Here is a 12,133-nt window from a genome sequence, read left to right as displayed (position 1 = left end):
AAAAGAAAGGCCTGTAATTTTGACAGTACAGTTAGGCAATCTCCAAAGCAGTCAGGGTATAAGAATGAGTTATTTAGAGGTTAATAAGCAAAAAGCTCCAGGAACAGAAAACTTTGAGATGTCAGTTAATAAAACATCTTATTAAAAAGGCTGTTGAATGCATGAATTTTAGGAACACATGATAACGAGTAAGTGAGCCATTGTGAGCAGTTTGTTTAAAAGACTCAAAGAGACATAAATTAAAAAAAAAATAGCATTGAGTGAATATAGATATTTTGTGGAAAGAAACTAAGCAAAGCTTTTCCTACTGAACAGGAACTTTAAAATGGAAATAGGGCAAACTTTCACTAAAGTTGCTATTTTGGATTTAAATCTTTATTTCTGATTCGCAATGAGACAGTTTCAACTAGTTCTTGTACGCTGTTGATTTTTTTTTTCCTTTACTGTCCAATAAACTCATATTTTTGTTAAAGATACATTAGCAAACTCTTGTCAATCTGTTCAGTGACTGACCAGCAGCCGCCCCTCAGAATTGAGCATGGTGTTACTACGCATCAAGGAGTGCTGGTTGGAGTCATACTGGGCACATTGGAAAATGATGTAATAGTTGGTGGTTAGTCACTGCAGCTCCAGAAATCACTGCAAGAGATCTTCAGGGAAGTTTTTTAAAAATTTCTAATTCTCATAAAATGTGTGTGCCATTGGCTAGGCCAACACTTGTGATCCCTAATTGTCCTTTAGAGGGTATTGATATGTTGCCCTTTTGGACTGCCCCAATCCGTCTCCAGTGCAGTTAAGGAGGGGATTTAGGATTTTGACCTGGCACTACTGAGAGAATGGCAATGTATTTCCATATCAAGATGGTGAGTGGCTTGGAAGGGAAACTTGCAGATGGTGGTAAGCCTTCCTGACAAAAATGTAACATCTTCCCCAACTCATGGGAACATTTAGCTTAGACTACACATTTACAAGAGGCATCCATGAAATACCAGTCATTTTTTTTTCCCATCTCCAAGTTCAAACAGAATGTGTGTTTGTAAGAATGCAAACATATAACCCATTCAGGATATTGTAATGGTGAATTTAATTATAGTAACACTATCAAAAAGTGGAAATATTTTCCAATATTACATGGATTTTAATTTTGCTGGACTCTAACACCACACTTTGACTATCCTTTCAAGTAAAACAGCATTTAACCACGTAATACTCTTGGAATTCAGCTCTTTGGGCCAAAGGCACAGTGAAGTCTAGAGCTCAAACTAAACTAGTCCCACATGCCTGCACTTAGCCCATATTCTCTCAACCTTTCCTGGGTAGAGGTTTGCTTGCTGAGCTGGAAGGTTCATTTTCAGCTGTTTTGTCACTATACTAGGTAACATCTTCAGTGAGCCTCCAGGCAAAGAAAGCAGGAAACATGAGCAGTGCTATATTTATGTTCAGGTTTCCTTGGGTTAATGTCATTTCCTGTTCTTTTTCCTCAGGAGTGGTAAATGGTCAAAACCTTTTCTATTCATGCTTATGAAAACATCTTTGTAACCATACCTGCTTCCATCAATTTGTCAGGAAGTTCATGCCATACAAGAACCACTAATCCCCATCCCTAAAAATCTCTCCTCCCCTTTTAAAAAAAAAGGGCACTTAGTCCCAAAATCCTCCACTGGAGGGAAAATAAGCCTACCATTCATCATATCTGTACTGGTCATGATTTTATAAGCCTTGACAAAGAGGGTTACCTCAACTACCTATGTTTTAGTGGTGTGGGGAAGAAGAAATGAGGAAACCCCCACCTATCCTTAAGCTTCTTACTGTGATTCTTCAAATATCTTCAGCTATTTTTGGTTTTATATTCTAGATTTTCCTCATTACTTCTAAATAGTGGAAGTACAGTCATTTGAGGAATAACTATCTATAGTAGTGTTTTCTCTATTTCTGCAGTCCTATAGCTTTGATAGCATCCAATACTTTATTCTATGGCTTAAACAAACAGTCACATTTTGCAATGGTCAGGGAAGCATAATGGTTTTCAATGTGTTGATCTTAGTGATAGTGCTAATATGTTGGAAAGTATGCTAAATGCAATTGTAGAACCTTGAAGCCCAGTGTAGTTAAAAAAAGTTGGATGATACTACTCTAAAAAGGTATTATTCGGTTTTCATTATTGCCAAAAAACACTGAAAAATTGATAGTTTGGAAAGTTGTTAAGTAGAACAAGATTGAATAAGACAAGTATTCACTTGTCAAGGATGGTCAAACTTCACAGTAGGGGTATCTAGAGAGTTATCACTCAATTAGTGTCAATAATTCATGAAACTGAAAAAGGCAGGTGGAGGAAAGCCTGGAGCAGGCTACACCACCATGATGAGTGGACTTTAAAAACACTGGGTTTTACTGACCTGGGTGTTTGTACTGAAGTTAGTTATAAGTGACTTGAGTAACTTCTGTTCCAAAGCAGAACTAAGAGGATTGTGGGGAAGTCCTAGGGAGTGGTGGTGGCAGCAGCTGCTAAGCGGTGGATAAGAGGTTGTGTTCTCCAAACCAGAGCACTTTAGTCAGGGTACTCTTTTGGATGAGACAATTAATGGCTGTTAAAGTTTAGACCATTTCACATAAGGCAGTTATCATTAGTGTCCAATTTCTATGACCCCCTCACTCAATAATTACCAAGTCAGAAAACTGTTGTAACCCCCCAAAGTAATTTGAATAGCAAAAATGAAAACATGACAGTAACATTTTCTTGGTTGTAGAGTTCTTTGCAGGTAGCCTGCAGTTGTGAAAGATGCAGTAGGATGGCATGACTATTTTGCTGTCTTTCAGAGAAAGATTTCTTGAATGGCACAAAATTAAACAAGTTGGAAGTCTAGTACCTGAAAAGCATCCTAATAATTTGTGACCAAGACCACTAAAAAAAAAATTGGTCAAATCACAACAAATGGCTGAAAATAAAAGTTTTGGCTGATATGGTGGGAGATTACATGGTTATGCAAGTCTTGAACACACAACCTCCAGTCACTCAAGCTTTTCAAATCTTGAAACCATTTTATCTACAAGCCTTGACCCACCACTGGTTCAGGGTACATCCAACAGGTCAACATTTTGGAAGAAACTGATGCAGTGCCCAGCTATTTTTTTTTTTAAAAACACTTTTATTGGTTGTCCAAATGCAAAGTACAACATTCACTCCTCAAACCCACCTCCATTGTAGTCAGTGAGAAATGCAAATAGCATTTAAAATGGTTAATGAAGCAGTACATGGCATTTGAGCCATCACTATCCACTGGAGTTTATAAAACTATTTGGAATTCCTTATAAATAAAGATTAAAACTTAATACTGTAGCTTAAAAATTGCACCTTAAAACCATATCAAATAAGGTCACAGTCCAATAGCAGTCAGCTATGAGTTAAATTAGCAGCAGTCCTTCAAGTGTTTATGACCAATTCAGTCCTTGTTGGCATTTATAATGTTAGTGCTTTACTTTTCTGACGAGCATTCAATTTTCATCCTTGAATGGCACTTGAAATCAGTGCATGCAGAGGCAAGGTTGCTGGAGGCTCAATGAGGGAAATTCTCAGATACCTAGGAGAAGCATTTTCATTTTAATGAATGCAGTTTTCCAAGAAAGCTTATGTTGACTCTAAAAACCCAACTTACTTGGAGCTCCTGTATTTTTCTTTAATGGCTTGTTGTGGCTGGAATTTGGCTTGGAGAAAGGTCTTATGCATATCATGCAGACAAGGTACAATATCAACCAATGAGTATCCAGTAAATGTAGCAAGTGCTGGAGGCTGTCAAAATAGACAGTAACTATCTTACAAATTATAGTTTACAAAGTATAAATAAAGTCAATTCTAGATTCAACAATTTAATTGTTTAGCTCAACTAAAAAGTCATACATTTAGGCAGAAAAAAGTGACATTCAATTGCTGGAAGATCAGTGCAGTGAGGGGTCTTTCAGGTATTATCCTTAATATTAGAACTGAAGAGAAAACGCTTTGGAAGATTTAGTACTAACTTCAGGTGCAAGAGTCACCATACACAAGAATCCTTCATGGGATTAGGGCCTGTTAGGTGTCCAAGAGGTATATGGTAGTAGAGTAGTATGCTTGTCATACAAGTGGGCTGGGGATTAGACAGTTAATTATGACTTTTTTTAATGTATGTGGTCTTCCTTCTGCTTTAAAAGGTGATGGGAAGTTGATACTTCTGCAGAGTAAACAAACTGCATTATTATTTAAATTAACCTTCAATTCACCCATTATACATTTCCATTTTAAAGTGGGATTTAGTGGCACAAAAATACTTACCCAAAATGTATTGTTGATTGTGTAGTTTGCCAAACAATATGCAGCTGCTGCCATTAGAGAGGGTGCATACCTCAAACATACATCAGCTTCTAATAGACTTAGTTCAGCTATGTACTGATAGAGAAAAAAAATTAGCCAGTTAGCATGACAGTTCTGTAACTGGGCTCCAGATGACTGCTGGTAGCCAGCTTTACCTGCAACATACTTGTGCCATCTTAACCTTTAGCCTCTTGCATTCAATACCAAATTAGTGTTCACTTTGAATTCAAGGTGTACAAAGTAAGAGTAGGTCACTGAGCAACTTATATCACCACAATGGCATCCAATTAAGTTGGACAGAACTGTCCAAATCCAACTACTCTGGTTAGGCTTGCACAAGTATCAATATCCAATCAGAGGCCCACTTGCCTTTTCATCCTTTTACATAAATAGCTAATGTTTCCTTCAAGCTTTTCCAATATTTCCACAAAAGACATGGATATTTACCTTGATAATGTTTTATTCTGTATCACACATTAGCCACCACAAAGCTCTAGTTAAGCATTTTTGGAGTTGTGCAATTGCCATAACTTGGAGTAATACAACATTCTCTTGTTTCAGAATCACAATGTTAACTATAGATAAAGTTGCAGTAAAGCCATGCAGAGTTTAATTTGCCCTTTACAGTCACTCAATTACCAATGCCATGAATGGCAATGTTGAATCCAAATTCTTTAGTGATCTTAAATGCAGGTGCACTGTCCATTTCAGATTGTCAGAGGACAATGGGCTGTTAAAAATTAAGACACAAACCATCCACTAGTGGAGGATCAAATTTTGGACCTGCAGATTTCCTAGTTTCTTTTAATTGATTACATGACCAGGATGATGATCTGTCAGGTCCAAATCACTTCTCTCCCAGGCAGACAAAGCGACAAGGAGTTTTACATAGTCTACACCATACCTCCAAGTATTCACAAGTATAGAAGAGCCTCAAGTCTAATGTAGACTTAGAAATGGTTTAGCATTGGAACATCACAAGCTTTTATACTGACCTAGTTACATTTGCAGAACTAGTTCAGTTCTTAATTATGTAACTGCATCATGCCAGTGTCATGAGACAGGACAATGGAGAGATGAAATAAAGTTTAACAAAAGGTTTCTACACATGCATGTAGAATATTCTAACACCTCTCCAATAGCTCAATTACAAACATGGACATTCAATAAACAGAAATATTCAAAGTGGTGATTAGAAGTCATTCCCAAATGTAATTTGCATCTCAAAGCCAGCATACCTGTCTGCCAAGCAAAGAAGCTATGCTATTATTAGGGCCATGTCCAAAAATATCTTGGTTGGGATCAGCAAGACAAATACCCCTTGGTTCATTCAAATAGCTCTGGGAAAAATCACAAGATTGGACATTAAAGGGATCTCATGCAAATTTCAGCTTCAATGCAGCAGTCCATTTGCCTAGATTTTGTCTTACTTTGAGCCTATTGGTATTGGGCTATTATTGGTAACAAGCATGGGGGTCAAGATTGGTTATTGATGGATACAGAATACAGCACAGAACATACTCTTCAGCTCTTTGCACCAATCTGTGAACGAATCTAAGTCCACCCCCCACACTATCACCATCCAAATGCTTATCCAAGGAATGCTTAAATGCCCCTAGTGTGGCTGAATTAACTACATGGCAGGTAGGGCATTCCACACCCTTACCACCAAGTAAAGAACCAGTCTTTGACATCTGTCTTAAATCTATCACCCCTCAATTAGAGGTTACACCCCTTGTAAAAGCCAATGTCATCATCCGAAGGGGGAAAGAAAAGACTCACTGTCCATCCTATCTAATCCTCTGATCATCTTGTCTCTTAAATCCCCTCAGCCTTCTCCAAACGAGAACAGACCCAAGTCCCTCAGCCTTTCCTTAAAAGGCCTTCCCTCCAGACTAGGTAACATCATGGTAAATCTACTCAACCTTTTCCAATGCTTCCACATCCTTCCTATAATGTGCAACCAGAACTGTACACAATATTCCAAGTGCGGCTGCATTAGCCTTTTGTATAGTTGCAGCATGACATCACAGCTCCAGAACTCAAACCCTCTACCAATAAAACCCAATGCATCATATGCCTTACCAGCACTATCAACCCAGGTGACAACTTGCAGGAATTTATATACATGGACACCAAGATCCTTCTGCACATCCACACTACCAAGAATCTTTCATTGACTCAGTATTCTGCTTTCATGTTATTCTTCCCAAAGTGAATCACCTCACATTTATCTGCATTGAATTCCATTTAGAACACCTCAGCCCAATTCAATATTCTTCCACATGGTCACCATTCTGACTTTAGTGTCATCTATAAGCTTACTAACCCAACCACCTGTGGGTGTGTCCAAGTCATTTATAAAAATGACAGACAGCAATGGTCCCAAAACAGATCCTTGTGGCACACTACTAGTAACTAGACTTCAGTGAATATCTTCCATCAACCACCACTCGTGGCTTTCTGCAAGAAGGCAATTTTCTAATCCAAACTGCTAAAATCACCCTTAATCCCATGCCTCTGCTTTTTCTCCAAAGGCCCATGTGGGAACCTTAAAAGCTTTACTGAAGTCCACATACACCATGTCAACTGCCCTACCCTCATCCACATGCTTGGCCACCTTCCCAAAAAGGAGGGTGAAGAGACATGACCCACCCTTGACAAAACAGTGTTCACTATCTCCAATGAAATTGTTGCTTGCTAGCAATTATAAATCCTCTTATCCTTTCCAAAAAAAAAATTCTTACAAAAGGCACAAAGCTCATTTGTCTATATAGTTACCTGGGTCATCTCTCCTGCCATTCTTGAACAAGGGCACAAGATTTGCAATCTTCTAGTACTAAACCTGTAGACAATGATGACTCCAATATAAAGGCTCTATCTTCTCTCTACCTTCCTAGAGAATCCTTGGATAAATCCCATCTGGTCCAGGGGACTTATCAATTCTCAAAATTAGATAACACCTCCTTAACCTCAATCCTTTCTAGCCTAATAGCTCATATCGGTCTTCCCTCAAGGCTGAATATTGTAGAGAGAAAAAAAGAAATACTTATTTAGCACCTCTGATCACCAAAGGGTTTACACACAACTTCCCACCTGTCTTTGGCCCTATTCCTCTTTTTATTCCTCACATATCTATAGAAAACTTTAGGATGATCCTTTATTTTACCTGCTAAAGACTGCTCACATCCCCTCCTTGCTCTTAACTCCAAATCTTTCCCAGATAGTCTAAATCTTAATGTCTCACCCGAGCCATCTCATCTCAATGTCATAAGCCTCCCTCTTCCACTTTAGATACAACTTCAGTAAACCATGGTGCCCTTACCTTATCTCCTCCCTGCCTGACAGGGACATACCAAGGACACTTATTTAAACCAGCTCCACATGGATTGTCCCCATCCCCTGCATTTTGCTACACAATTCTATGCCTCCTTAGTCTTGCCTACTCACATTATAATTGATGGGGAAGAGCAACAACACTTTCCCTGTGGCACATACCTATCCCTTTCCATTGCTAAACTAAAAAAGTGACTGAATTATGGTCACTCCCCAAAGTGCTCACCTACCACTATGTACCAGATCCAGTGTGGCCTCCTCTCATTAGCTCTTTGACACTGTGTCAGGAAGACCATTTGGGGACAATGTTCAAAGGCCAGAGACATGATTTTATCTGTCAATGGCAGGGGGTTACAATAGCTATAGTGCTACAAGTAATTACTGCTGGCTTCCTACTCCTGTGGCAATGAGCCAGAGAAAACCATATAAAGACCCATCTCTGGAGCAGGTGGGACTTGAACCATAAGCTTTAGCCCAAAGGCAGGATATCATCACTGCCACAAGGAGACCTCAATTTGTGGATTTACATACAGATAACAGGACAAGTTGACAAAAGTGGTTAAGATGGTATATGGGATACTGGTCTATTAGTCAAATACATAAGCAAAGAGTTTATGATGGAGCTATATGAAGTGTTTTCAGCCACAGCTTGGGTACTGCATGCAGTTCTGGTTGCCAAACCATGGATGGAGGCGAATGCACTAGAAGGTGCAGAGGAGATTTCACCAGTATGTGGCTTGAGCTGCAGCAATTCAACTACTTTGTGGGATGGCTAGCAGTCAGGAGGAGGAAATTCTCTAGAATGGTTGATAGCAACCTAATAAGGACACGATACAGACAGAACAATTATGACATTTAAATCGTGTGAACACCATTGAACACAATGCTGAGTCAAGAGCTGGAAAATGCACTTTGAATAGATGGATGTTAACACAAGGATGAACTGCCTGAGGTGCGAAAACCTTGGCTCGGACTTTATTCGGATCAGCTACCTATTAACAATTTTCCAAATCTCAGTTCGAGTCGAACTCCATCCTGCAGGAGCCTGGGAGTTAAACCCAGGAATAAGATACATACCATTGCTAGGTTTCCCATTTGTCCATCGATCCCTTCCTCCTTCAAAAACTGCGTTAGGAACTGGTTAACCGTTGGAACGGTCATGTCAAAGCTCAACACCTTGAGCAAGAGATGTTCCATGCGCAGGAGCTGTTTTTTTGTGTAGGTGTCATCTGTTATGTAGACAAACTCATCTATTTCGGGGGGATAGATTTCTTCATATTTCCTAGGGAAAGTGTACAAGTTGATCGTTCATCAGTATATTTAAAAAAATCTCTATTCCCGAAATCACTGTGCGATCCTAGAACCACGATTGTTTTATTTTTGCACAAGAGACAAAAAACCTTTATGATTGGAGTTCCACATGTAAGAGCCGAACAAAAACAAAACAAAGACTTACGATGCTACCAGCATAGCTGCTGTGCCCACCAGTTGCAGCTTTCCTCTCAGGACTGACATACATGACAGGAATCTGTCCAGGTAGTTTATAGCCAAGTACAACGTTTCAGTTTGCAAGTTGTACTCCTCGCCAACTTCAACCAGCCAGTCTACGAGAATGGAGCGCATACTGTGGGTTATGTCCGGCTGCTTCTTCATGTACCCAAATTTTGGTCTGCATTTCTCCTGAAAAACATTAGAGTTAGCACCCAGTTTGGAATGGGAAATTTGTACTGTAAAAAAGTGACAAGTCATGGTGGAAAAAAAATCATCCCGCAGAGAGAAAGCTGCGAGCCTCTATACAGATTAGCATACGAAAAGAGGTCCAAGACCATGCTTTGAAATCTAGACTGAAGAAATATTCAATCCTCCCAGAATATTTAATTGAGTCCACCTGCAGCTGAGTTGATGTAATTCACCCTCCCCTACCACCGCAGGAATTGCAAAACTTGCGCCCACCCCCCCCAGGCCCAAAAGGAGCCTTCCACATCCACGTCATTTATTATATCCGTTGCTCCCCATGCAGTCTCCTCTACATTGGGGAGACAGGACACCTTCTCAGAGTTTCAGAGAACATCTTGGGGACACCCACACATACCAACCCCACTGCCAAGTGGCCAAACATTTAAACATCCCCTCCCACTCTGCTGAGGACAAGGAGGCCCTGGGCCTCCTCCATTGCTACTCTCTAACCCCCTGACATTGAGAAAGACCTCATCTTCTGCTTCAATCCCATGGCATCAGTGTGGGCTTCACCTCGTTCCCCTCCCCAGCTCAGCACCACCCTCATGACTGTCCATCTTCCTTCCCACCTATCCGCTCCACCCGATCACTTTTACCCCACCTCCAACTGCACTCTTCCCCAGCCCCAGCCCAGAGGCTCCCAGCCGCATTCCTGTTGAAGGACTTTTGCCCGAAACGTCGATTTTCCTGCTCCTCGGATGCTGCTGACCTGCTGTGCTTTCCCAGCGCCACTCTAATCTTGATTGCAGTTTAACAAACGAGTTTAAAAAATTCACAAACTCATTAGAGAACCAGTAGAACATTTTCCCACTATCCCAGTCAGAGTTGTTGCATTCTAGGGAAGCGGCCAAAAGGTTTCCGGATTTTGCGGCAATGATGAGGTTAATCTTGTTTAAAGTAGTTTCTGCAGCAGGCGAGTTATAAAACAGCCCAAGAATAGGGGTGGCACGGTGATTAGCACTGCTGCCTTATTCGATTCTAGCCTTGGGCAACGGTCTGTGGAGTTTGCACATTCTCGCAGTGTCTGCGTGGGTTTCCTCCCACAGTGCAAAGATGTGCAGGTTACGCGCATTGGCTATGCTAAAAATTGCCTAGAGTGTTAGGCGCATTAGTTAGAGAGAAAGTGGGTCTCTGGACTGGTTGGGCCGAAGGGCCTGTTTCCACACTGTAGGGAATCTAATAGGACGAGCCACCCAAGAGAGCAAGTGTTGTGACCAAACCCAGCGGCAGCTAAAGGGTCGGCAGTGAGTGGGGGGTTATATTTCCTTAAACCAGAGAGGTCGTGCCGCTATGTGACTCACTTCTGCTTCTCGGAGGTACCGATAAATGTCTTCTGCATATCCTTCCACAGCGAGGTAATCTACGTGTACATGCGAATCTTCATGGGAACGCTGCGAGCGCATGGATGAATCTACTAACATTGGCGAAACTGTAGAGGTGACAAAACATCAACAGCCAATTGAATTGAGGGAATAGAATTGCTTTATACGTGTTCTAAGCAGAGGTAGAATTAAGACTATGTGCTCGAATGGTAAAGTTAAACCGAATCGTGGTAGTAGCGAAAAAAAATGGATGCAGTAACGTAAACATCTACGGTTAGAAGACAACACAATAAAAGATTCAGAGTTCGTATCAAGCGATACGAAATTCTAGCTCGCGTCTTGCTGTTACCTTCACTCAGATCTAAGAACAGACAATAGTCGTCCGCTGGTTTGGAGACGTTACCAACTTCTCCAAGTTTAGATTGGAGTTCAGAGGTTAGATTACATTCAGAGACTTCGACTTCGTCTTGGACTTCATCCTCCATATAAATATGGAAGTTCGGGTTGGACACAAAAGTAGCCGGACATTCAGAGAGAGTGCTGCAGCTCTTTGCCGAAGTGAACCCATTATCAGTCCCCACTGCAACGGTACCACAAACTTTCGCAGAAACCTAACAAAACACGTTAGAAGAGGGAAGAGAAATTCGAGGTCAGGCAATTTGCAAACTCACTGAAATAACTCGAGAGCTCGGGCGAGGCGAGATGGACTCTGAACGATATATTTAGATAGTACAGCCCCAACTATAGTTAAACATATAGGAATAACGGGTTTGGTGAATACAGAAATTACCTGAGAAAGCGAACGCCTCTGCTGGTCGTTCTCGTTTAGCACCCCTAAAACGGTCCTCTGCTTTTGGCTAACTGGGCCCATCTGCGGGACAAGATGTTGATTTTCTTGATTAGCATTGCGCTTGACAGCAGCATTGCTCCTGTACATGTTAGCTACAAACAAAGATTTGACACCACTAACAACAAAGAAACTGCACAAGTTTTCCCCAGTCGCCTGCTCAGCTCTGAGCAATTGCCTCTCAGATCACATTTATGAGTTGGGGCTTGCCTAAAGCCAGCCTATATAGTGGAATGGCTCTAATTGGTCTCCAGGCGCGGAGTAGCTCTCTCTGTTCTCATCATGTAGCAAATTACTTTCAATCAGCCCGCGTCTATTGAATCCCACCAATCACCTTCCGTTACCAGCGCACGTGAGCTTCGGCTCCCCGGTGCCATGGTAACGCAGCACGCTACCGTCTGCCACCTGACTTCCGCATGCGTACTGCGGCTGCGTGTTACCAGGGCGACAACGAAGTAGCATCTTTGGGAAAGAATCGAGCGCTCAATATTCTGATCCCCGCAGGGCGCGGCCCTGAAAACTGGGGGAGACTTTCCCCCGCGGGCT

General features: G+C 41.3%; 1 protein-coding gene across 4 annotated transcripts; it reads right to left on the bottom strand.

Moving 5' to 3' along the window:
• Positions 1 to 3,125: 3,125 nt before the first annotated feature.
• On the bottom strand, positions 3,126 to 11,801 carry ccna1 (cyclin A1). Of its 4 annotated transcripts, XM_043692787.1 has the most exons (10): positions 11,711 to 11,785; positions 11,531 to 11,611; positions 11,090 to 11,351; positions 10,720 to 10,847; positions 9,138 to 9,361; positions 8,759 to 8,963; positions 5,584 to 5,685; positions 4,307 to 4,420; positions 3,654 to 3,787; positions 3,126 to 3,578 (listed from the first exon to the last, which is right to left on the bottom strand). In XM_043692787.1, exons 2-10 carry the CDS (start codon positions 11,609 to 11,611, stop codon positions 3,500 to 3,502), a joined length of 1,329 nt encoding a protein of 442 aa, XP_043548722.1. In that variant the 5' UTR covers positions 11,711 to 11,785; the 3' UTR covers positions 3,126 to 3,499. The 4 variants fall into 4 exon arrangements, 3 of the variants coding, with proteins under 3 accessions (XP_043548722.1, XP_043548720.1, XP_043548723.1); XM_043692785.1 differs by having other exon boundaries at positions 11,531 to 11,801; XR_006312037.1 differs by lacking the exon at positions 3,126 to 3,578 and adding an exon at positions 4,015 to 4,205 and having other exon boundaries at positions 3,696 to 3,787; positions 11,531 to 11,801.
• Between the last annotated feature and the right edge of the window lie 332 nt (positions 11,802 to 12,133).

The sequence above is a fragment of the Chiloscyllium plagiosum genome, chromosome 6 (assembly GCF_004010195.1).
Source record: "Chiloscyllium plagiosum isolate BGI_BamShark_2017 chromosome 6, ASM401019v2, whole genome shotgun sequence".
Taxonomy (NCBI): Eukaryota; Metazoa; Chordata; class Chondrichthyes; order Orectolobiformes; family Hemiscylliidae; genus Chiloscyllium; species Chiloscyllium plagiosum.
Note: the sequence above shows the minus strand (reverse complement) of the source record. Positions and strands in the feature narration are given on the sequence as shown.

What these genes read in the sequence shown, in the direction of transcription:
- ccna1 (XM_043692785.1), bottom strand. Translation starts at nt 11,677, where the DNA reads ATGTACAGGAGCAATGCTGCTGTCAAGCGCAATGCTAATCAAGAAAAT. An exon ending in AAATGGGAAACCTAGCAATG is followed by an intron (nt 5,686 to 8,758) that starts GTATGTATCTTA and finishes GATTTTTCCCAG; the next exon opens with AGCTATTTGAATGAACCAAG. An exon ending in CAATCAACAATACATTTTGG is followed by an intron (nt 3,788 to 4,306) that starts GTAAGTATTTTT and finishes CTATTTTGACAG; the next exon opens with CCTCCAGCACTTGCTACATT.